Genomic DNA, 26,932 nt, shown 5'->3' on the forward strand with positions numbered 1-26,932 from the left:
CAAACCCAACCAAACCATAACCCTAACTATAACCAGACCAAACCCTAACTATAACCAAACCAAACATAACCCAAACTAAACCAAACCCAACCAAACCATAACCTTAACTATAACCAAACCAAACCCAAATAGAAACGAACCCAACCAAACCCCTAACCATAACCATAATCAAACCCAAACCATGAAAAACCCAAACCAACATAACCCAAACTAAACCAAACCAAACCATAACCATGCCCAAACCAAACCAAATCATAACCCTAACCCTAACCAAACCCTAACTATAACCAAACCCAAACCAAACCCTAACCATAACCAAACACAAACCAAAACACAAACCCCTGACCATGACCAAACCAAACCAAATCATAACCCTAACTATAACAAAACCCTAACCATAACCAAACCCAAACCAAACCCTAACCATAACCAAACCTTAACCAAACCAAACCCTAACCAAACCAAACCCTAACCATAACCAAACCCAAACCAAACCATAACCAATCACAAACCAAAACACAAACCCTAACCATGACCAAACCAAATCAAATCATAACCCCAACTATAACCAAACCCTAACCATAACCAAACCAAAACCAAACCCTAACTATAACCAAACCTTAACCAAACCAAACCCTAACCAAACCCTAATTATAACCAAACCAAACCCTAACTATAACCAAACCAAACCAAACCCAAATAGAAACAAACCCAACCAAACCCTAACAATAACCAAATCCTAACCATAACCAAACCCAAACCCTAACCATGACCAAACCAAGCCAAAACCCTAACTATAACCAAACCAAACATAACCCAAACTAAACCAAACCCAACCAAACCAAACCAAACCATAACCCTAACTACAACCTAACCAAACCTTAACTATAACCATACCAAACCCAAATAAAACCGAACCCAGCCAAACCCTAACCATAACCAAACCCAAACCATGACCAAACCAAATCATAACCCTAACTATAACCAAACCCTAACCATAACCAAACCCAAACCATTCCCTAAATATAACCAAACCATAACGAAACCTAAACCAAACCCTAACTATAACCAAACGAAACATAACCCAAACTAAACCAAACCCAACCAAACCATAACCCTAACTATAACCAAACCAAACCCTAACTATAACAAAACCCAAATAGAACCGAACCCAACCAAACCCAAACCATGACCAAACCAAACCAAACATAACCCAAACTAAACCAAACCAAACCAAACCCAAACCATGACCAAACCAAACATAACCCAAACTAAACCAAACCAAACCATAACCATGACCAAACCAAATCATAACCCTAACTATAACCAAAGCATAACCATAACCAAACCCAAACCAAACCCTAACTATAACCAAACCAAACATAACCCAAACTAAACCAAACCCTAACTATAACCAAACCAAACCCAAATAAAACCAAACCCAACCAAACCATAACCATGACCAAACCAAATCATAACCCTAACTATAACCAAAGCATAACCATAACCGAACCCAAACCAAACCCTAACTATAACCAAACCAAACATAACCCAAACTAAACCAAACCCTAACTATAACCAAAGCATAACCATAACCAAACCCAAACCATACCCTAACTATAACCAAACCAAACATAACCCAAACTAAACCAAACCCTAACTATAACCAAACCAAACCCAAATAAAACCAAACCCAACCAAACCCTAACCATAACCAAACCCAAACCATGACCAAACCAAACCATAATCCAATATTTAAAGCATCAAATGTTTCTCAAAGAGCCACACGTTTTTTTAGGATCTTCTCTGAACAGACACGATTAATGTTTCAGTGTTTTTTCCCGATTAAAAAGAATTTTGAACGTCCGCATGAAGCTGTTCTTGGATCGAAATTCTTCTCCAAACTGAAACTTTCAAGTCTCCTAACTCCTTCACAAACGTGTTCACAAAGCTCCACTTTCATTAGAAAAGTCATTTTATTTCTTTGCATGAGATGGAAAAGTGTGGTTAAATAAGTCAAAGACTGCAAGAGGAAGATGGAGGCAGCAGGGAGACGGATAAAAGCTCTGTGTGACTTTGTTAAAGCTGAGACCTCTTGAAGCTACTTTTATGAAACCAGCATCGCTTAAGAGGAAGCTACCTGGAAACACCTGAAGGTTTGGATATTTTTCACAGAAACACTTATTCTATCAGCATTCAGAAGCAACTAAAAAGCTTTTTTCTTTAAAAAAAGAAAAATTCAGCTGGCATGAAAATGATTCTTGTCCTGACAGTCCAGAGCCTGCAGATCAGCAGGAAAAAACAGATTTTACATTTGAAAAACAATTTAAAAACATGTTTCACAGGTTCAGTGGTTCCCATAAGCAGGGGTCACTGACCTTTCTGAGGATGAGGCCTATTTTATGGGGTCTGAGTAGCATGAAGGGCCACACAGGACTTGTTTACTGCACTATTCCCGCACAACAAAACCACAGACTAGCATAGTAATAGTGATGATAATAATCAGCAGTAGTTATTTTAACACTATGAATTGATTGCTGTGGTATTTATTCAAACAACATGAAAAAGAAGAAAAACACAAATAAACATGAAAAGTTGGTTTATTTCTGTTTTTCTGCTCAAACATTTGAAAGTCAAGAGGAACACAGGCGTATCACTGCTAACATTTATAAAAAATCATAACATAAATCTTCTCGTCTGAACAAGTTTTTGAGTTTTTGAACACTTAATGAAAGAAACATTTTGTGCAACGTTTTCAGCTCAATAGTTTTCTCAATAGTCTCTGTGATTGGTCGGATCATTTACTGGTGGGAGGCCTACATGGAGGCCTAACTGGCTCCCTTGTTCTTTATCAAAAAATATGCAGCTATAAGCAAAGCTTTGGTTGCTTTGTGGGCTTTTTCTCGTGGGAAAAGTCTGTAATAGAAAAACAAAATTACATTTTAAGAAAATAAGAGAATCCCGAGATGTCAGAATTGACTGCTTTCTTTTCAGTCACTGTGTCCCCTGCTCCTACAAGCCCCTCCCACTGGTTACAGAGGAATGGCGGCTATTTAAACCTGTTCCCTGCGTGAGTGTGTGGTTGTGTCACTGCGACAGACTGGGGACCTGTCCAGGGCTGTCCCCCTTCAACCAACAGTAGCTAGGATAGGCTCCAGCAACCCAGTGACCCCGAAAGGGATATGGCGGGAATAAACAATGGATGGACGGACAGACCGAAGGACCATGTCAATCATGTCCCGGTAGCCAGACGAAAAGTCTGAATTGAAATGTTAAATTTAGGATTGAAAAAACTATAAATACGAAACAGCAGTCGATTCGATTTTTTCTCACTAGGTAACAGTCCTAGGTTTATAGTTTTTCATCAAATTTCAGTTTTTTATTTTTTTTATTTCTTATTTTGGCATTAATTTTACATTCCAGTGTTTATTTTTCAAATTTAAAATCATTTTTCAGTCACTTGAAGCTGATTTTGTTTTGAACTCAGAGTAATCTCTCACTTCTGAAGATCTGCAGCATAACAGCTGACATAAATGATGCCTATGCTTTTCTTTCTCTTTACATTCAACCAATTTACCTCGTTAGATGAAGGAAAATAAACCGCAGCTGCTATAAAATAAATTAAAAAAAACATTTTTATGTGTTTCCTTTCAGTATTTCAGTATTTCATCAAATTAAAAAAAAGTTTTTTTTTTTTCAAATGTATGATTTGGTTTTCCTGATTTGACCCCACCCATCCCACGGCGACTGTCCAATTAAAAACAGCAGATCCGAGCTTCAGGAACGTTCCGCCTTCGTGGCGTCTGAAATCCAAACATGCACGTCTCCAAAGTCGCTCAGAAGCACGGGACAGCACAGGGGGGGCGGGCCAAAGAAGAGTCGACCTTGGCCACGCCCACATGGCAGGAAATTTTGACCCTGCAACCTGAACAGAGCCCCCTCTAATTAGATTCAGTCTCCATGAGGATCCACTTAGTACACCATTTTTCAGCTTGAGAGCATTTAACACCCCACCCCCCACCCCCACTGAAGGAAAACAGTTTGTATTAATAATGCTGAGCGGGCTGAAGTGCGTCCAGCAGCTCTGAGCTGACTATTACTCAGCCGCCGTGCGTCCGCTGGAGGAGGCCTTGTGTTGTCCACATTCATCAGAGCTTCACGCTGGAAGCAAAAGTGAGCCGTCCAGCCGAGGATGAGTTGTTGTTCTTCAGGACGGAGGAGCTCTCAGAAATAATGGCCCGCTCTCGGTTACACGGACTCTTGGAGGCGTTTCCCAGGCGGAGCGTGGAGAACGCACCACGAGGGTCTGAAAGGGGGCAGAGGAGGAAGGTCTCGGACACGCCCATCACTCAAGACACCTTAGAAAGGCTGTTGAGAGGTGAGACGTCAAAATCTGCTTCTATTTGCAGAAGATGTTTTCTTTTTTAAATCACGGGGGACAAACGGGAAGGGAGGGGCTTACAGGAGATGGAAGACAGGAACACAATGAAGTGAGATGTCAAACTTCCTGGACGCGCTAAAGAGAGGAACTTTGACAAAGAGGTGTTATCCATCGCCTTCACGGCTTTGGCAGCTTCCTGAAGACAGGTGGAGAGGCAGCGTGTGACGGGAATACAACCCCTCACTTCGCAGGCTCTTTCATGCTCCGCACAAAATCAAACACGCTAAGCTGGATGCAGCCGACGCCGCTGCGCCCTCCCCGCGCTGTGATTGACAGCCGCAATGCAGGCGTGCTGCACTGCCAGAACGGAGAACCAGCACGAACGCTGCCGTGAGGGGAGATGGTAGATAAGGGGAGGGGGAGGAGGGAGGGAGCCGGGCCCCATGGATTTATGGGACCGGGTCAGCACCAGAGCGTACATGTGACACTAATGCACAAGGACGGGACAGATGTAGGAGTGAGTGCTGAGTGGCAGCCTATCACGCAACCTTCCCTCCGTTCACCCCCCACCCCTGTGGAGGATCGAGCACTCAGACAGAGTTAGCTCTGCAAACAGAAAGATGAGATAAGGGTTGGACTAGAAATCATTACCAGAAGAAGATGTAACCTTCATGGAGACAGAATGTTTGGACGGGGGACATGCGGACCGCAGCCTGTGAGGCCGTACTGAGGAGAACGGATGTCTCTCTGTGTGCGTTTCCCAGAACCGCAACCTCAGCAGCTCATGGACGCGTCAGGTCCAAAAAGAACAGGTGTGAGGTTCTGAAGACAACATCCAGCTCATGCATTCATGCAGCATCCGTCAAGTGAGGCTGCAGGCTGTGGACTGAGACTGAGCCACACAATGAACAGGAAGAGCAGCTCAAACTAAACTGTGGTTCATTCGTCTGACTGCTTCTGCAGTGGAGACAAAGACAAACACACCAGGAACAAACAGCGTTTACTAAAAGCTGTATGTACCAAGATTTGGGTGGAATCATTTCATGGGAAATCTCCAGAGGGAGAGAGGGACAGACAGACAGACAGACAGATAGCTTCAAAAATACACAATAAATTAAACATTTAAAAAGTAAATAATAGGCATAAAAACATAACATATTAGAATTAAAAAGAATAAAAGTACTAAAGTAATAAAAGTAGTACAGGTAGTTGCCCTGTACAGCTCTTGTCATCCTTCAAAAACCTTCAAAACTTTAATAAAACCAGGAGGCAGTGCTTTGGTAATTCGGTATGCTGTTGATTGTAAAGATGGCCAATATTCCTGGGCGTTTGGCTGCAGTACGTGACAGACATGGCGAATGCATCCAGAGTGATCCCTGCAGGTAGCTGTCCTGCGTTATTTACCCAGACTCCTCTGACGCTCGGCTTAAAGCTGTCCTCGTTTCTGCACCAACACATCCGTGCACAGCGACAGAAGAATCTGTGACCTTCGACCCGCAATCACTTTAGAGGAAAAGAGTGCAGGGAGAAGATGCTTTATGATGGTTTACCCGAGGTAGGTTGGTGAAAGGTGTGTCTCTCCGTTAAAACAAACATCTATATTTCTGGAAGCTTTATGCTTCCACTGGAACTGAGAGGATGTCAGATGCACCTTAATTATCATTAGCAAGAGCATTACAACATTAAACCCCAGCTGTGAGGTCTTTTCAGCTGCCAGGATCTTGACAGACTAAATAAAAGCACAAATCATAAATTCACAAAATACTTAGAAGTTGGATTAAAAAAAAGCTACACCTCAAACATAATTTTCCTAAATTTGTTTGACAAAATCACGCATCAAAGCACTTTCCTGTACTGGTGTTTAGCACGGACGCCACTTCAACTCGGATGAAACCTGCAGTTCATGTCGGTCACGCGCAGGTGTGCCGGCAGAAACAGAAAAAACACCAAAAAAACGTCTTTTCCTGAACAAAAAGGCTGAAAATAGCAGAGCAGCGGCGTGCTGGAGCAGAGATGGAGTGCCATTCACATCCCTATTTCATTAGGATGTTAGTGATGTTACAACTGGAGAGGTGCACACTGGGAGGCCATTATGAGGCAGGCGAGCGCTGTCCGCGGTGCTGAAATATGCACGGCAGCTAAAGTTCCAGCTGGCAGGAACTGATAGCAGATTGGGAACATTTATTCATCGGCTTCCTGATTCTACTCGTCTAATAAGAGCTGAAGGTCCAGAATCTCCAAATAAATGAATGCATTAATGCAGATTGCTTGTCAATAATCGCCTGCATCTACATCTTATGGAGTTAATTCAGTCTCAATAATCAGAAATGCACACAACCGGTTTTACAAATGCACACGCTCCGATTCACAAATGTCATTTTATGCAAACGTGAAAAATAAATTCGGAAATACACACCCTGTGTTTCACAAACACACAGATTGTGTTTCACACATGCACACTAAATGTTTTACAAATGCACAATAAGTGTTTCTCACAAATGTGCACACTGTGTTTCACGAAAACATTTTAGGAATTCACAATAAATGTATCAGAAATACACAGTAGGTGCTTCACAAACGTGATTTTTAGTTACACATGTGATGTGAACTCACAGATCATTCAAACTGCAGAATGTGCATTCAAAATCCCGTTCTCGTTTGTGAATCTCCCCGTGTGTGTGAGAGATTTTTCTACGGTGAATATTGAGACTCATCTGACGGAGCGGGTCGACTAATCTCACCATTGGCTAGTGAATCTGTCAATCAAACTCATTGGCAAAGCAGGCGGGTTCGCTTTTAACCAATCGAATGGCCCCTTACACTCCTCACTTTCAAAGTGACGAGGGAGGGAGCTGTTCAGCACAGCAGTTGAAAGGACGCGGGCGGCAAACATGGCGGAGAGGTCTTCCGAACGGGAACAGTCTCAGCCCGTAAGTAATGCATTTATTTGATCATTCCCTCGTTGTACGTCCTGTAATGTTATTGAATACTAAGTTGAAGCGTTCTCCTTTGCCAAGTGACATGTGTGAATGCTTTATGAACACTGCAGCCGAGTCGTTTGCAGAGTACCCCCACCGCAAATTAGCTTAGCTTTGTTTTGCTTAGCCTGTGCAAGTTGTGGCTGCCTGTGAGTGTGAGTGAAGTTCAAGCCGGTGTCGGTTCAAGCTAGCGTCTATAGCCAATGATCTGTAGGTTTTTAACATGATTCATAAGGAACTAAGGGGAAAACATGCCGGATTTATAGCAGCAAAGAAAGTTTAATAAAAAGTATTGATTTAGAGACGGCGATTTGTTTAAACACTGATGCTATGCTATGCTAACTAGTTAGCTGTTCCGTGTGCTGCCTTTATGTAAACGCGATCCGGGTTAAAGTTAGACACAGCATTTTCACAACCCAGACTTTAAGACGGGGTGGACTGTGCAACAAAGTTAATTCATATGACATTCATGAAAACGGCATTTTTTAAATATAACAGACATGAATCCACTGTTGAATGAAAGAAGCCTCATTAAGTTTCTAACGTTAGAACCCGTATTCATTGTGATGACCAGCCCTGTGAGATTGTGTCAGAGTGACAGCCACTAAATTCCCCGTATCTTTACTTCCAATGACGTAATGACAAGAATCCCAAACATTATGTTTTTAGGCTGTTTTGTAGTCGATAAGTAGTCACAGAATGGGGGGATGGGAGAAACCAGCTGTCAACAGTGATTAGAGTAGAAGTTACTGTAAGTATTACACACAGGCTTCCTGTGATCAGTGTCTTGTCTCTGATTTTTTTTAAAGGTGTTCTTTACTACAAGCTCAAGTAATCATAGCAAGAGTGTTTTAAAAAATTCCCCTTTCATATATTTGAAAATTATCTAATTTAAGATCAGACAGCTAAATGATCTAATCCATGTTTGTTGTGTTTTTATTTATTCTCTAGGAATTACTGAAGCGTGACAGCGTGACAATCTTTTGTTCCTCGTGCCATCAGGCAATACAACTCTCTGGCAGGGCATCTTACAAGTAATTTCTTTTAATTTTACCCACTGATTTTCCAATTATTTACCTTTTTTTATCAATCTTTTTATTTTGAGATATTTCTATTTGTAATGCGTGTATGTTTGTGTTTTTTTTAAGAGGCCATTTTAAAAAAATTTTCTCAGGGATTATTAAATACCCTTCTATTCTATTTCATATTTTATCATCCTATTGTATTACTGTTTTACCTGTCAATTGAGAATTTAGCATTTTTGCCGCTGTAAACATCTGTCAGTTGAAAGTATTTGTACTTGTATTCCATAGATCTTGTACCTGAGAAGATGGCAGACAACAACTGTGCAGACACCCACTTGGCCTTCTTCAGTGACGCTGTGAACGTTTATGGCTTTCCTCTGAGGTATTCATGTCATTCATAAAGAAATATTTTATTCACATATCAGGCAGTATAAGTACTTGGTTATTTGTACAAAAATAAAATTACTTTTTTTAGACTCCTCTCCATAAACAAAGGCAACTCTAAAACTCTTTCCCCTCATAAACAACATTTTACCCCCCCTTAACAGTCTCTCTCACCTCATTTTTTCCCCAGTGATACATGTAACCCACTCCTGCAATTTTTTTAACCTAGAAATTCTACTTATTGGCATCATACATAAGAACATTACATTTTAAACTGATGTGTACCGTATTGGCGATGCATTTGTAATTATGTGTTTGAGACATGATTTTCATGTTATTGTCAGGGTGAGAGGAGATCACGGAGGAGAAAATGTGGGCATAGCCGAGTTAATGCTCACAGTACGTACAACTGACACAAACGGCTTCATTGTGGGAAAAGTGTACACACAATCAACGGTGAGTTGAACCTAGTTTTAGAAGCTTTAATATATACACAGGGCTCCAGACTGCGTCCATTTGGTCGCATTTTGCGACCAAAATTTGAGAGTGTGCGACTGAATTTTACACCCAGTCGCACATGTGCTACCAGTAAATTTGCCTCCCCCACCCTCCGTATTTTTTATACATTAAACATGAAAGGAGCACATCAATGATCAATGAAATGAGAGATGAAATCATCAATGAGACGCGAGCGCACACGCACGCAGGCAGACACACACACTCGCGCGAATACTCATGAGACTGGAGCACACGCGAGCACACACTCGCGTTTCATTGAGTGATGCCTGAGGCGGCCAATGCGTGTGAGAAGAATAGGGAAAGTCACTGCAAGTGGCTAAAATATGTGGAGGGGCGGGGCCTAGAGATAATCGAGCGCACGTAAACATCCGTGGGAAGGAAACGGAGAAAAATATCATCACAACCTGATATGTGCGTCTGAGCTATGAGCAAGCGAACTATTGATTCGTTCTTCCGACCTGCAGCTAGTGTACCAGTGACAGAGTGTACAGCAGGGCTCTCAAACTCGCATGAAATCGAAGCTGCAGCGAGACTGAAAGAGACCAGGAATTAGGAGTTGTCCTTAACATTCAATTTCGTTTTAATATGCCTCTCCCCCTAAGTATGATCTGTGATATTACATCTTTTATAATTATTTTAATGTTTTGTAATGGATGTAGCCTTTTTTTAATCAGTTGGTATTTTAAATTATTTTAATTGATCAGTGAACTACAAAAAACCCATCAGGACGCATGTCCCATAATGCATTGTTTTGTAGTCTGTAGGGCAGCTTTTAGTCAGTTCAATACTAAATTTCCAGCTGCATTCGCTCTGATTGGTGTCTTGCTCTCACCCCTTTCTCGTGATATTTTTGTTTTGATTGACAGGTGATGTTGGAGCAAAAACAAAAATATACGTCACACACCAGGTGATCTGTGCAGCGTTGCGTCCATCTGGGTGATCTCAAACACGCTTATTGTGCATCTTGGCTGAACCTATTTGGTGTCACCAACATGAATTTCCATCCTCTAATATTTACATACATTTAAGTTTTGTTTGAAACTGCTAAATTACGAAAGGTTACTACGGTAATCACTTGTTACTAAAAACTTTTTTTTATTCTAAATGTATGGTATTTTTTTTACTATTTTTACTTAGTTGTACTGTCGTGACAGCGATGGTGATGTCAGTTTACCTTCATGTTGCATCTTCAAAAGTGCAGAATAAAATATGACACTGAATTAGAAACAGCACATTGTAATTTCTGCATCTATTATTAAAGTATTTATTTGTAATACAGTGGAAATTAGTAGATTTGGTTAGAATGTTGATTTACGGTATGCGCCCCTAAATTTTCTGGTTGTGCCCCTAAAATTTTCAGTTAGGGGCCACTATGCTCCTAGTGAAAAAAGTTAGTCTGGAGCCCTGATACATAAAAGTGAATGATGTATTAAAAATAAATCTGACAATATAATATTTCTTTTTGCTTTTTTCCAAATACAGGATTGAGCTCTTCTGGTGTGATGTCTTCGTGAGTGTTACTGGTTTATATTACAACATCCTGCACTCTCCTGAGGACCAAGACTTGCTCAATATCAGTCACATCACGTATTCTGCTGCCATTACATTTTTCTACCACGCATTCAGGCCAGTTTGGATGTCTTTAGTGACGCGTGGGACACCCATCCAATCAGGACGGAGCAAAGCATGACACCAAATCAGCTGTGGCAGTTGGGCTTGACCCAGAACCCTGTTTCTGATCCCCGGGTAAATGCTTTATTTAATCTCACTGTACTGGACAACTGATTTGTGTGCAGTTTGACTAAAGTGGAAAGTATCAAGAAGAGTATCATGAAATCATAATGACTACAGTGAATTTTCATCGAAAATGAATGAAAAGGATTATTGTGTGGTGCAAACAATTTCCCTAAATTGTTTGTTTGTAGGAAGAATAGCCCATCTGCAAGTTCAAAATGCATCACAATGCATGGCCTTATGAGCCATCAGATGTACTAATCTCACTACTTTGTTAAGAGTCACTTATTTGCAAATTATAAACAGTTATGGAGATATGAGGTCTGCCTGCCAGCAACAATATAAGTTATTATTAGTCGGTCACTGTTCCTACATAATCTAAAACACAAAAAAAACAGTGCTGTTCATAAACAGTATCTTTTTTTTTTTTTTTTTTTTGTCAGGGTATGCTGGTTCCAGAGATTGAATGGGAGGAGAGTGGATCCATGACTGAACCTCATCCTGGGATCAATGTCCTGGTATGGGACAGTCCTCTTTTGGGTCCACAAATGTTGGAACTGCAAGACGACATCAACCCATTGTGGAATTCAGACCGTTTGGGAGTGGACCTACATCTTTACTGTCCCGTTTGTTTAGAACTTAATTTAGGCGACATAATTTCATACAGAAGAAGAGAGACTGAGGGGAGTAAGACAGAGTTCAGATCAATACTGCTGTATTGTTCAAGGGACTTCATTGTATGTAAGGATGTTATGAAAATTAGTTCCAGTTTAAATAAAATTCAAATCAGTAGAGATTCCACATTTGCTTAAATTTTGATGTTTTAATTTGTCCATGTTTTCTCTGAATTTTACTCTGCAATAAAGGGTGAATGTTTGCACTTTGTTGTTCTATGACCATCTTTTGTTGTTTAGTATTTAACCAGCTATAAAACCCAGAGAGATGAGGATCTTTTTTGCAAGGGTGACCTGGCCAAGAGGTGTATATGTATATGGTTACAATATAAAATCAATGACATTTGAGTTATTAAAAAAATAAAATTAAGGTCAAGCAAAGTGACTTCGGGCTGAGCAGGGGATGTGTATTGGGTATCTGTGATTGACAGTGAGATGAACTTGAGGTAATGTAGTCCCACTGCGTGGTACGGAGCAAAGTGATGCCAGTTTCTCCACAGAACCTACTGTGGAAGTTGAAGATTTTTCTCCTCCACCTTCATATGATCCAAACCGTGTCTGAGTGTTGAAATGACGCTAGCATGAAAGCTAAGAGAATAACGTACAAACAATCCCGAGTGAAACATTCATTTTAAATCTCATGACCAGTACAGAGTTCGATGGATTCTAAGACAACTGCATTCAACCACTGTTGCCTTGCTTCCAGGTCCACTGAAAAGTTGCACAAGCCAGTAATTTTTGACAACCGAAGGCAATAAACCGACAAGCCATGCTAAGGCTAACACGCTAACGACCGACTGGTACAGAATCAAATATGGGCGGGGCTTTTGCCACCCGCAGAAAGCGTAGAGAAAGTGTAAGGGGCCATTCGATTGGCTAAAAGCGAACCCGCCTGCTTTCCCGATGAGTTTGATTGACAGATTCACTAGCCAATGGTGAGATTAGTCGACCCGCTCCGTCAGATGAGTCTCAATATTCACCGTAGAAAAATCTCTCACACACACGAGGAGATTCACAAACGAGAACGGGATTTTGAATGCACAGTCTGCAATTCGAATGATCTGTGAGTTCACATCACATGTGTACCTAAAAATCATGTTTGTGAAGCACCTACTGTGTATTTCTGATACATTTATTGTGAATTTCTAAAATGTTTTTTGTGAAACACAGTGTGCACATTTGTGAGAAACACTTATTGTGCATTTGTAAAACATTTAGTGTGCATGTGTGAAACACAATCTGTGTGTTTGTGAAACACAGGGTGTGTATTTCCGAATTTATTTTTCACGTTTGCATAAAATGACATTTGTGAATCGGAGCGTGTGCATTTGTAAAACTGGTTGTGTGCATTTCTGATTATTGAGACTGAATTAACTCCATAACATCTGACCCCCAAAGAAGAGTCATTACAGCCGCAGTTTCATTACGAATTGACAAAACATAAAACATCACATTTAGATGAATAGCATTAAAGTGTGCGTGGAGTAGAAATTTAAACCAAAGTAACACCAGTAAAACCATGAAAAGAATGGAAGACATTTCTTTAACTGAGTTCCATAGAAGCTATGCTTTCAGTCACGTAAACAAGTGATCTCATTTTCTGAACTCCAGAGGCTGAGATTTGGCCGTGAGCTCTGAAAGGACTCTCCAGGACAGTCAGAGAGGCTGAATGAAGCCGATGGAGGAAACTTCTGCAGCTCTATGGAGTGATATTAATGCCACCAAGTTGATTCAGTTCAATTTTATTTGTGCTGCCCAAATTCACAACAACAGTCGTCTCGATGGGCTTCGTGAGAAAGTGAAACATAAAATCATATAAAGGATCATGAATACATAGAATTCAATAGGAAAATACTAAACTGAACTAACAAACAGACTAAACTAAACTGGACATCCCTGCCCTTAGACCCCCCCTCTGTAAGGAAAAACCAGATTCTGGAACAAACGAAGAAACCTCAGGGGTGTCCACATGAAGGAGGGACCCCCCACCCCAGGACGGACAGGCGATCTACCAAAACTCTTAGAGAAGAATTATCTTATCTAACCCTACAACTACACATTTAAAGTCCAACAGACGAGCTTCATCCGTTGCACACAAAACTTTCTAAATTGCAAATATATTTGCTTTCAAATACTTTTACTTTGCTTTCAAAAAAATTTTTTGTGGCGTGGCAGTTTTGTCACGCTCAACTGAAACTTACGAGAGCAAAATCAAAGATACGGAGAAAATAAGGAGATGAGACACAATCGCATCCGAAAGCGTCTGTGTTGCAAACGAAAAAATATTTTATGAAAGCAAAAAATATATATATTTGAAAAAACAAAAATTTTAAAGCAAAGAACAAATATTTAGCGTAAATATTTAATTAGTTTCATTTACAACTTAGAGAGTTGTGTGCAACATGCTGGCATAAATATCACTCCATACGCCTCATCTTGTCGGAAGTCGGCATAAAAAAACTGACAGATTAAAGAAAAGGTGTCTGTGCAGCCCCATCGTGCACAGTGGAAGTGGGTAAAGCAACAAACGCCTTTTGTTGAGCTGTGAAATTTGAACTTTCTATACGTATCACTGTGCTGCACTTGCTGCTGCATGAGCACGTAGAGAGGATGTTAATGAGCCGCTGTCACACGTAGGCGGCTGCTGCCTTTGAGGCAGCAGTCAGGATTCTCTCCACGTCCCCGTCTGTTTGCAGTTCGGAGGCTGTGATGTGCTGGCTGACTGCAGAGAGTTGCCCGTGGCCAGACAGGAGGGGACCAACTCAGTACTGGGGGTCCCCGCTGCGCCACGCTCCCCCCACCCCAGCAGAGCTCCGACTCAGCTCTACGACTTCCTCAGAGTTTCTCATCTGAAATGTCTAATGTCTAAATGTACGTCGAGGTACTCGGAGAGAAGGGCTGGCTGTTACAGGCCGTTAGTCACACCGCAGACAACATGGAAGGGGAGAGAGCAGCATATGTACGTGTTTACTATTGTGTGGGTGTTTGTGAGGGAGAGTCAGATGCAGCCCGCCCACTGCTCTCCCCTGCAATCTGCCACTAATGCACCCTGGGCAGTGTCAAAGTGGTTTGGGCGCCCGCTGCGCCACCTGTCACCTGGAGTCTCAAAGCGCACAACCAGTGCAGACACCAGAAGTCCAAGCGTGGGTAGATCACAAAACCTTTGCATTTGGCATCTTTTTCATTTAAAGACCCACTCTGAAGAAAAACTGTGCTTTTGGTGTTTGTTACATGTTCTTATAGCATTTTTCTGATGACAGAGGACATTTATAAAGAAAAACTTAAGATTAAAATTGCATTTCTGAGTATTTCTTTATTCAAATCGTTGTGAATCAGGAGCAGACGTTGGAAAAAAGATCCTACTTGGGATTTTTCTGTATTTGCCCCTCAGACAGATCCATGAAGGTCTTTGTTTTCCACGTCTGAGGTGGAATCTGGATCAGAACTGGACGGCTGGATTGCTACAATATTGCTGCTGTTTTTGTTGCACCGCTAACGTTGGGTTAAAGGTGCGAGGGGCTGTTATTGTTCTGGATGACGGGAGGGGAAGGAGGGGTTGCTCCGTGCGATTGGTCCCACCCACAACTCAGAGGCCAATTTCTAAAGAACTACTTCTGCTCAGCAGAAACTGCAGAAACTGTTTGGCTAAAAACGACATCATCAGAGTTAAGAGACAACTGTTAACGCTTAGAAAACGCATCAGAAGATGATCGGAGTGGGACTTTAAACTAAAGTGCTTAAAAACTGGTACCTGAAGCAGAAGATGGCACATTTCTGCGGGTTATCGTGACATAATGGCAGAGGTTGGGCAACAGGGCTCCCCTGAAAGGGGAGTTCTGGGACTCTTGTGAGCGTGACATCTGGCTCTGAGTAAGCAGATTGGCCCTGCAGGCCTGGTGTGACAGCCGACGAGGAAGCTGGGGGGTTACGTGGGGGAGCTGATCTGCTCAAGCTGTCACTTTAGCTTGGCTCGGCACAGTTCAGCTCACCCCGGCTCTGAAGAATCAGTCCCATTCTCGCGCCTGCCGCTGCCCTGCCGGCACCGAGCCAAGCCTTTGGTACGGTAGGTCGATCATCAGCCCACTCCGCCTCAGAGGGGCTCCGGCCTCTCCCTTGCAATCTTTCTCTCTGGGTGCCCCCCCCCCCTGCCGCCTGTTTCTCATGCGGCCGCCAACTGAAGCTGGCAAATGGGCTCCATTATAGTCAGCCATTATTTTCTATTCACAGCTCCCGAGCAGCCCTCTAAGCTACTCGTGCGCTCTCATCTTTGTTGTTGTGAGTAGGTGTTCAGTCGCTCAGTAATCCCTCCGCCCACCACGATTCTCCTCAACATTTCAAACTTTAAGTGTGACAAGGCTACTGCAGACGCTTCAGCCAGGGCAAAGAATTTCTGCAGAAACTGTTCTCTGCTCATCTTTGCATAAATGTACACGACTTAAATGCAAAATCCAGCAGACAAAGACGCGAAGGCTCCAAATTCATCTGTGCTCAGAACGAGAGGAGATCTGCTTTTACGTCTTCATGAAGGGAGAAGAAAGGTCAGATGATGCTAAATGGAGAAGTCTAAGGCATCGATCTATTATTTTACCAACAATCCAATCATCTTTCAATCTATTTTCAAAGCGTTCCCAGCAGCCTTTTAATTATAATAATCCATCCGTCCAGTTCTGATCCAGATTCCAGAATTGAGCAGATACAAAACAATCACAAATACGGTATTTGTTCGTCCGCTCCTGATTCACAAACATATGAATAAAGAAATACTCAGAAACGCAATTTTGAGCTGAAGTCTCTACATAAATGTCCACAAGATAATGTTAACAAACACCATTTTCATCAGGGTGGGGCCTTCCGTCACCCTAACCCACATTAAACATGACGGCGGCTTCCCTCCCAACCAAAGCATCCTAACTGACATGAACGGGTCACCAGGAGAATCTATATGAGCTCTGTCAGATGAAGCCTCGTTTGGATGAAGGCTCCAACAATCACAGATATGCTAAAGTGGACACCGTGAAAAAAAACAACAACAAAGCAGCAAGTCCAGTTCACAATTCATGACATGTTGTACCTGAGCTCATGAGATCTTTGCTGCTGGTAGGAACAGTGGTGTGAAATGAGCTTTAGTCCCAACTGCCCTCACGGGTGGGACTGAAGGCCTTAAACAAAGGAAACGCTCCACGACAGACGGAACACCGTTGTGCTGAGTCGACCACAGCGGATCGCCGCCATTGCAATGGGGTGACTTCAACGCCAAGGTTGGCAGTGACAACAGAGGATACGAAGAGGTTATGGGCCTGCAAGGACTTGGGGAAATGAACGAAAATGGTGAAATGTTTGCCGAATTCTGCGCGACTAGCTAGTAGTACTAGCAACTGCCCTTTCAGGTGGATACGCTGGTGATGGACCATACCACTTTATGCATCAAGTGTTGACGGCGAAGGTTCTCATTCATCCAAGTGGAGTTGTCTTGAAGTTGAGTGATAAGAAATAGACTTAAATTGTCCTCCTTGAAGCGCTTCGCCGCTTCTGCGAAACGCTTCAACGAAGACGATTTAAGTCCATTTCCTCGGACTCAACGTCAACTTCTTACTGGTGAATTTTTTTCTTCGTCAAGCATACTTTTTGTTATGCTAAAAAAACAAATACCATCAGAAACTGGCCAGGTAACGACTTGAATGTTCTAGGAGAAAAATACCAAAAGGTCATTTCTAAAATACTCATGCCGTGTTGTGTTGTTGCTAAGGATAAAACGCACGACTTCCAGCTGCTCTGGTCATGTGACCGTAGGAGCAGTTCAACATGCAGTGGGCTTGGGGGGGGGGGGGGGGGGTACAATCATTAAAGTAACTCACCTTATACTCAAAAAACCTAGAAATGACACACAACCTTTTATTCTATATATTAATTATTAATGGATTAAATGCTATTAATCCTTCAACCATTGTTTTCCTGTTTCCCTTTCTTTATTCTAGTATCTGCCTCCATGTTTTGCAGCTTAACTCCTACAATTCTTCATTTATTTTATCCATTCAACTCTTCAAATGTTCAGCTCTTTCATTTTTTTCCAGCTGTGACTTTTGCTCCTTCAAATCCTTGAACTATTCCAGATATTCCAGGATATCTGCCTCCATTGAAATACATGGGGACTCCTTGGTGCAGAGGTTCGCTGATTCGATACCCGGCAATGGCATGTTTTACAAACATTTTATTTTGTTATTATTGGGCTGTTTTCACTTCATTTATGCTCTACTTTCTTTATTTATTCATTTTTGTCAGTTATTAACCTTTAAGTTTCATTTTCATTCAGCAGTATAGCATTTAACCCTGCATTTTCTTCTGGAAATGCAGCTCCTTCTAGTTAGTAACTGATACTTTAGTAGAGTAGTCGATACCATTATTGGTGATGTACAGGTCTCTATATTTGATACTTTGGTATCAATACTCCCATCACTAGGATATGGGCTGTCTGCAGGTGAAAAAGTGCAAATTTGTTTGGGACCTGCAGGTGAAACCGCAGGAACTGTCTACGTTGACAGGTCGTAGTGAGCATGTTTGATTTGATTTGATTTGATTTGATTTGATTTATTTCAAGCATTGTAGTCAAAGCAATAAATAATTTACTAATATTTATCAAACTCGTTACAGAAATGTTGAAATGCATAGATTAAGAAGACAGAAAATAATCCTACGGGACTCACGTATCATGACACAAGGGGTCAGTACTCATACCGTACATCACAATTTACATTGCATCCTTATGAATACTTCACCATACACTTACCACATGCACGACAATGGTACGTTCCATTTTCATGACGTCACTTGAGCCTCAAGGCTCCCCTTACGATGAGGCTGCGCATCTACGACCCTAGACGGACCCGGACAAAGAACCCGAACACCCGACTAAGGCTTTTCAAAACTGAAGAGTATTATGGTCTGTGGATGTCACTTCATCATCTTCTGTCCTACTGCTCAGTAACATTTTTTGCAACAGCTGTCTAAACCTCAGCGACGCTTTACGATTCAATTACAGCCACATCTGTATGTAGAGTGGGACTCACTTGTCTGGCCTTCCAGGTACCTGCAGGCGTAAGCGACATTTGTTAGCGCACTGGATCTGTTCTTCTTTGATGCGGATAAGCCTCTGCAGAGCCAGACACCAGTCCTGAGCCACAGTGGTGTTCAGGTTCTTTGATGGAAAAAACACACACAGACACACACAATCAAAAAACACACAGACAGTTAAAAAAAAGAAATAGAGCTTTTCTCAACTGCAGAAAAACACCGGGTCATCTGGAACACAGTAAACCATATTTTGTCCACACAGACGGCAGCTGGAGAATCTATCTATTTGATATTCTAACTGAGAAACTAACATGCATCCTTTCAGACAAACTGCCGTTCATTATTCCAACCAATATTCTGCGAATAATCAACCACACAAGCTTTCTTTATTTCCTCAAATATAACACCAAGTTTATTTCAAGCCTTGCATGCATTTGCAGGAAAACTCAGACCCTCCAGTCAAACAGAATCAAATCAATTTTCTGCAGCGAATGAGCTGCACAGAAGTACTTTGTCTGTTTCTTTCAGCGGACAATATTAGAGCAGGGTGGAAAGTGAGTATCAGCTATTAAGGTCAGGCCGGTATCACTCCTCCTGAGGACAGCGTGCTCATTAAGTGCGGGGAGGCAAAGGTGCCACCATTAGCCTGAGAGGCTCCTGGGTGATTGCTGCAGTTTACCTGCGTGTCGCAGTGTGTAATGCATAATGGGCTGAAAGGGGATGCTGGAAAACTGTTGGGAGAGAATCTGATGCCGCCACACCGTTCTGCAGCACCTCCTCACGCGTCACGCCGCTTTTCTGCGAGTTCACAAAAAGGACGTTTCTTCATCCAATTAAAAATCAGTCCTAATGCTCATTTCCAGGAGGAGTTGAATGATTTTTGTTTCTTGTATCTGCCACACTAGTGGTAAAAATGCTTGTTGGGGTGGGTTTCCTTTTGATAGCAGCTCTAAAATCAAACCCAAAGAGCTCCTCGGTGATGGACGTGAACATAAAAGAGCGGCGGTTTGGGCTGCAGGAGCCTCCAGCTGACTATCCTTCAGATGCTTCATCCTTGTTTTGTGAATCACTGTGGTCTTGCAGATGTAAAGGCTGGCGCCCACCTGGTACGTTCCCTGCAGCGTGCCCACCAGCAGGGTCACCTCTTCCACAACTGAAAGGTCGTGTTGCAGCTCCTGCAGCTCCTGGTACAGCCGTGGAGGGCCCAGAAGAGTTTTCCCTAAGACAAAAAGGCAGACAGTCATACAATAAACTGTTTACCACCTGAATTTAGTGCTTTCTGATCCCATTTGAATGAGCGCAGTCGTTTTTTCTGTTTCCGTTTGTGTTGTGATGTTACAGCGGGAATGTTTAATGCAATACTTTATGGACTCAAACGACGCATTCTCTCTTTTTCCTTCTCATTTCTTCACCATTCCTCAGCTGGCTCTGGTGCAGCGGCTTCAAGGTCATGTTTGACCCTGGTTTAGAGGACCAAACCTATGACCTTCATGGCCTGATCCTTACAGTTTTCAGAAGTTTCATAAAACTCACATCTAACTTTATTCATAAAGCCCTTTTTATCCATTTGATACACAAAGTGCTTCACAGAATAAATTAAAAAAATCAAACTTCAAAAACATGAGAAACCATAAAAATACAAAACCTCCTCAACACCTGGCAACCACAGTTTAAAACATTAAATATATAAAGTCAACATGATGTGGTTTGATGCTGAAAACCTGGTTTGACGTCCCCACAACACATGACTTCGCCTCAGACAAACCCCAGAGGTAATCATATGATATTATTGTGGTTTATAACAGCTAAGGTGCACAGAAACATCTTCATCTGAAGCTAAAGAAGCCTGCAAACTGATGGAAACGTCTGGACAATGTAAAACACAGAAGTCTGATGATGATGGACAGCAACCCCTGTGATGGAAACAGAACATCTCATCGTCAAACGCCGTCCACGTGTCAAACCCTGCAGGGAGCATCGTTTAGGCCTTAAACTCAGGCGTCTCTCAACCATGAAGCAGCCGTTCAAGCACGACCCCACCGTGGTCCTCAGTCCTCCAGAGGAGGCGAGTCCAGACCAGGCCCAAACCCCAAACTGAGTGAGACGCTGTGGCGGCTTTCTGAGCGTTAACAGGAAAGTGCAGACTAAGTTACAGAGGCCAAAGAAGGATTTAGTAAAGATGGAAGAGTAAGAAACAACTGCCTTTGTAATCTGGCTGGGATTAGGTCAAGACGTGGATTACAGAAGAAGTGGGATTTCTTGGATCCATTAGATCCATCATATCTGATAAAGTCAAAGGTCATTTTCTCTACTGTCTGAGGGGAAGCTGAGGAGCAAAAGCTAAGATAAAAGGAAGAAAATTTCTTAAAACCAAATCTAGTAAAGAACAAGAAAAGCTCTGACATTAACTGAACAGCAGAGGCAAATTCAGCTAAAGGAAGTCCAAATGTACGGGAAAAAACACAAAAAAGGGCTACAAACGTTAAAATAGCTGCTTAGATTAATCCTCAGCTGGCAAAATAATATTTGAAGGATTACAGAACTAGTACGCTTTCAAAGAATAGCACATTAATGTGTGATAGACCTGAGTGATGGAAACATCTGGAAAGATGCTGGAACCATAGCGAGGAGCCGAAAGACAACAGAGAGAAAGGATGTTAAGGAACAACATTTTCTACCATTTATCAATCCAAACTACATATAAAAATGAATGTTATATCTTTAGGTAATGCAGTAAAAAAGGCTTTGAAACCGTGGAGATTAGGAAAAAGGAAAATCCTGTATTTCTTTTCCCTTATTTAGGGAACAGCTGGATAAATTGGCGGACCAGCTGGGCTGATGTGAGGAGGGAAAGCAGCAGCGCCGTCCTTCACCAAAGGAAACGTTCTTTGAAGCTCCGCTAGGAACAAACAAAGAGGCTGCATGAGAACGGATCGATCATCATTATTTTGTCAACTACACAGAATGAATTTATGAGAGGAAAAAGGAAAATGATGGAGAAACTGCGATTTGGAGCCATGATGCCCTTTGCTGGCCAAAAGGAAAGCAGGTGTCTCATTAGAGGCCGAATTCAGCATCGATTCTGCCGCCCTCCGCCATCAAAGTCTTTCTCTCGCCACTTCCAGGGATCAATAAGTGCGTTCCCAGCTCCCCCGGCCCACATATTCCCCGCTGCAAGCGCCACCAGGAGGGGCTGATTAAATGCTGCAGGAGGATTCTGCTGTCTCTGAACCGCCACCACAGACGGAGGACGAGCTGTTGGGCCGCGCACGTGCGCAAACGGCGTCCGAGTAAAACCATAGGAAGAACGGGAGGCAGGAGGGGGGGGGGGGCTGGACTGAGGCATCTTTTGGACTGGATTAGGACTGTCATCTCTACAAGGAAATGGATATATCTGAATGTGACGTGGAGTTCTGCATGCAGCGCTTCCCTGAGCGGTTTCCCGGGCCGCCGAGCCGGTCCAGCTGCTGGCCGCGGCCCATGAGGTGAATGTGCTGAGCTGTAATCCAGCATAATCCCGTTGGTGAGGCAGGATATGGTTTGCACACCCAAACATGACTATCTGCGCCGGCCGGCCGGCCGCCAGACACAGCTGTTTGCTGGAGAGGGGGGCCTGAACCCAGAGGGGTCCAGTCCTGCAGTCGGCCGCGGCGCCGGCGGCGCCAGCAGAGACAATGAGGCGCCCGCGCTTGGACCTGAAAACCCGGCTGATCCCCGTCCAAAGCCCACTGGTCCACTTCTGACAACAAAAGAAGCATTTGTGACAGCCGGTCATCTGGGAAGGAGCAGTAAAAGGAGGCGCGATGAGGATGAAAACAGGTAAGACAGCGAGCGACTGAACACCTGGCATGGCTGGCTCGCCGCTTGGCTCGCTGTGCTTTGGCGGGAACAGACAAGGAGGCCTGCAGCACAATGGAGGAGCACATAAAAAACCCTGTCCTCCCTGAAGGCACCACTGACAAAGCTGAAGTGATGCTCAAAGGTGGAGAGACCTCGACCGCTGAGTGATATCACAGGGGTTTATAAATAGACGCTGCTGCCAAGATGAATGAAAATTTGAGGACTGGCCCCGCAGATGTTCACCCGGGCTTCTGGAAAGACATGATCAAGGTGACCAAGCTGTGCCAACGGCCTGAAAAAAAAAGCGAAGGCAGGGAGGAGAGAATGCCAGAATCGGTACCCGGCACATCTGTGTGAGACGACATCTGCAGCAGGAGCAGAGAGGAGCAGGGAGGAGCAGAGGACTAACCTTGAATGATCCCATGACATGAGTGAACAAGAAAGCAAAGAAAACCTGCAGCTCTCAAACAAAAAACAAGAAGCAGCTGGCGGAGGATGACACAGGGAAAGCCGAAGAAGGCCGCATTAATATTTCCATCACGGCGCTGCGACTTTAGAAAGACTGCTGCATTACATCCCGATAAGGCTTTGTATCTCCTTTCCCCCGTGGCACATTTATCAGGGATCCTGTCAGGCTGTGTATACTCAGGAGTTTTGGGAGGAGTGGTGGGAGAACCAGCGTTTCCAGCGCAGATTCTTATCCACGGCTACCAGCTCTCTAATTGGAGCCAGGGAGGGAGGGATAATCTCTCCAGATTGATGACCGCTCTGGAGATGTGTTTTTGGTCTATCAGAGAGTGAAATGAGACCGCGAGGAAGATGCGGCGTGGGGTTCACCGCCGCAACATCACTCTGCAAGATAAAACACAGTAGGCAGACGGGAACGAGTGACCATCATCGCTACCCTCCTCGCAAACACGTCGTCAATCAGAGTGACAGGCAGCTCGGCTGCGTCTCCTCCCCTCTGCACGGCGCTTCAGAGCGGGAAAGATTAGTGTGGCTGAGTCGGGGAGAGGAGAGGGGCTGAGAGGAGCCGTTAAAGTGATGAGATTAAGTGGAGGGTGGCGCGTGGTGGAAGACGGCGACGCCGCACGTGCGCCGGCTCTCGTGTTTGTCCTCACCTGAAGCGCAGGCGGCACTCGGCCTCCTCGCCCCACTCTGCTGAAACGAGGCGTCTTTGCTTTGAGAGCCCTCCTGACCGACCTCCACCACCTGCACCTGCTGCAGGGGCGCGCTCCACTTCATGGTGTACTTGGGCCCGACGGGCACCAGGCTGCTGATGTCTGGGGGGCCTCTGGATCCGGAAGAGAGAGCAGAAAAAAGGAGGGACTCCCATTAATATGTACATTTAAAAAAAAACTAGCTTCCATTTGGAGAAACATTTACAAGTCATTTAAAAAAACATTTACACGTTATTTACAAGTCATTTCAAAAACAATCCTGCCAAAATAAAACTCAGATGTGAAAATTAATCTTCATTTTTAATTAGAAACTAATTAACTATGACCTGTAATTAATTAATCTAAATAATCTTTTTTTTAATCAACCACTTTTTCAGGTACTTTTCATTTAAATTTGTGAAATTATGGTGCAGTAAAAAATAACTCAAGTTTTTTATTATAACAGACCTTTACTTTTACACCACCAAGGGGGATTTTATTTAGTTTCTATCAAGAAACAAACCAAAACTCCAGTTCTCGAGTGTTGTGAGTTAAAGGGCCTATATCATGCAAAATAAACTTTTTGAGCTTTCAAGTGTATTAAAATATTAATTCCTGACAAAAAAACAACCCTGAAGTGGTATTTTGATCCATTCATGCATTTCTGAGTTTTCCTCTAAAAACCTGCTCCCTGAGCTCCAGCCCCTCCCAATCCAAAAAACGAGTGGGTTCTCCCATTGTGACATCACAAAGTGAGAAACCGCCCATTCAAGGAAGAGTCTGCGCTGCCAGCTCCACCCCCAGGTTGACAGACACGCCCACCTTCTCTGTAGAGCTAGCGGTGATCGGCTAAACGCTTTTGTTTTATTCGCACATCCGTCTTTGCAAAAGTTACAGAGTTGTTTGTCTTCGTGGGCGAAACGCAGACACGCTGCTGAGCCCGCCTCTAGTTGACATCATGAAGTGGGCGGGACCAACAAGGAGCAAAAGGCGGGGCCTCAGAGATCGAGTCGTCTCACTTCCAGGTAGGAAAAAGGGTTGAGAAAAGAACTCATAATTCATAAAAAATGTGTTCTTTAGTGTGCCAAAGGTCAATAATGATCATAGATATAGTTTACTCGAAAAGGCTTAAGAAAAGCATGATATAGAAAAACACCAGGAACACTTTTCTGTGCAACCCAAAGAATATTGACCACAAACTTGTTATCAATACCATAAAACATGTGTTGATATAACTTATTCTACAGTTTATCCCAACAGCAAGACAGTAGAAACATTTGAGGGATTTTATGGGATTTCCTTTAACCCATTTGGTGAATTTGATCCTCACAATAAATCGCAAATGTATCATGATGGCAACATCAAGCTGTGCAATATCCATATCGCAAAAGACGGCGAAAATCGCAATAAATGGTTACCTTAAAGCAGCTAAAACAAACTTATGGCAGTTTGAAGTATCTAATGAATCAGATAAATCCATGGATGTATTTGACCAATCAGACGGACCCCTTGACATTGTTGTTGACCAATCGTATGGAGCCCTTATGTGTCAGACGGTCGCCTCCTGTGTAGACGATGGTCATTTGGAGAATCATTTTTTAAAATGTTGCAGTAAAATGGAAATTATGTTTTTGGTTGTTTTGCTATCTGTTCAAATACCGCCAGTTAAATCGTCATTGCAATATGAATCACTAACATCGCAGTAATGTCGAGTTTTCCTCATATCGTCCTGCCATGGGTGAAACAAACAAAACGAGCGTTAGACGTGAACTTTCCCTCTGAAGCGATGCTTTGGATCACATATGATGTTCAGCTGCTTGTCTGTGATTAATCATTAATGTGACCATTTGACACCCCAATCATAATACTGCCATCATTTTTGAGCTTTCTTACAGCTCAACCAGGACAAAACTGAGGTTTTAGTCTTTGTTTCTTTAAAAGAGGAGAAACCCGGCTTTTATTTTTGACTCTGAGTTGAATTCTATTCCACAAATTAAGAAATATAAGAAGAACAGGATAAATAAAGTGTGTCACAGATGTGCTAACGCATGTTTTTTCTGCTACCAGACTGTTGTAGTGCCTTGCTCTCTGGTCTTCCAGAAGGAGGATATCAAACCTTCAACTCCAACAGAAGTCAGCTGACGAGGGCGGGAGAGCGGGAACACATGGTATGGATGTTATAATGACCGAATCGGCTCCCTGGGCCGTTCAGGAGGGATTTTTTTTACCAAGTTTCTTTTTATTTGAGTATTCAGCAACATATACAGTGTAAAAGACATTCAAACTTTTTTTTTTTTTTTTTTTTTTTTTCCTTAATACCCCAAACAAACAAACAAACCCCCCCTGTTGCACCCTAAAGAAAAATAATTAAATACAATAAAAAAGGATTTTGCTGAATGGAGTAACAGTGTTACCCCTCAGAAAGAAGCGATGGATCAATATCTTTGATCTTGTCAGGAGGGATTTTTAAACTTTTTCTGTTGGGTTTATCTACTGTAATAATTCCTGATTGGCAAACTCCCCGGCGAGTCCGAATGGTTGGGTTACCTTAAAAATAGAGGGATTTAATTGTTTTAATGAAGGTTTAACTAACTGCACTTTCATTTAAAAACCATTACAGTTTTAAAGAAGAACTTCAAAAATAACTAAACTGGAGTTCGACCTTTAAGAAAGTAGGAACCACGAGGATTAGCTCCATGAAATGTCACCATCTGAGGGCAGAAATGATCATTTCTATAATTATCCATGTTTTCCACTCAAAACGGACACCTCTGGCTGTGAGGGGGAGGTCACTCTGATTCATTTATTTCTTTAATAACAACCACAATTCAAGTTGTGAAGCTGGAACGGAGACCACATCTGGACGCTCACTGAAGCAAAAATACAAAACAGCCATGATTACTATGAAATATGCAACAAAAAACATTTGAGAGCGAAAAAAAGGCTGATTTCATTGGTGCTGCTGCCACAGGAGAAAGTTTAGGGAGAAATAAATAAATAAAAAAAGAGTTTTTTTGTTGGTAATCTGAGACTCTTTGTTGAAAGCTGATAAAGCTCCTGCAGCTCCAGATAGAGCTGCAAACCGCTCACAGCCGTTTCTCTTTACGCTGCAGAAATAACCAAAGCGTCCTGGCTAAACCCTGAGCGTCACATTAGAGCCGCAGAATCC

At 42.7% G+C, this 26,932-nt stretch overlaps 1 protein-coding gene across 5 annotated transcripts in view; it reads right to left on the reverse strand.

Annotated features, from left to right (window-relative positions):
- Positions 1-26,932, reverse strand: part of arhgef10l (Rho guanine nucleotide exchange factor 10 like) — a 176,432-nt gene that overhangs the window by 90,149 nt on the left and 59,351 nt on the right. For all 5 annotated transcript variants that reach the window (XM_023955302.1, XM_023955300.1, XM_023955301.1 and 2 more), the window contains 3 exons: positions 23,725-23,897; positions 19,867-19,982; positions 18,760-18,887 (listed from right to left, as the gene is read on the reverse strand). In XM_023955302.1, the coding sequence (XP_023811070.1) occupies positions 18,760-18,887; positions 19,867-19,982; positions 23,725-23,897 (417 nt within the window). The remainder of the gene's footprint in view (positions 1-18,759; positions 18,888-19,866; positions 19,983-23,724; positions 23,898-26,932) is intronic.

The sequence above is a fragment of the Oryzias latipes genome, chromosome 5, assembly GCF_002234675.1.
Source record: "Oryzias latipes chromosome 5, ASM223467v1".
Classification (NCBI taxonomy): Eukaryota; Metazoa; Chordata; class Actinopteri; order Beloniformes; family Adrianichthyidae; genus Oryzias; species Oryzias latipes.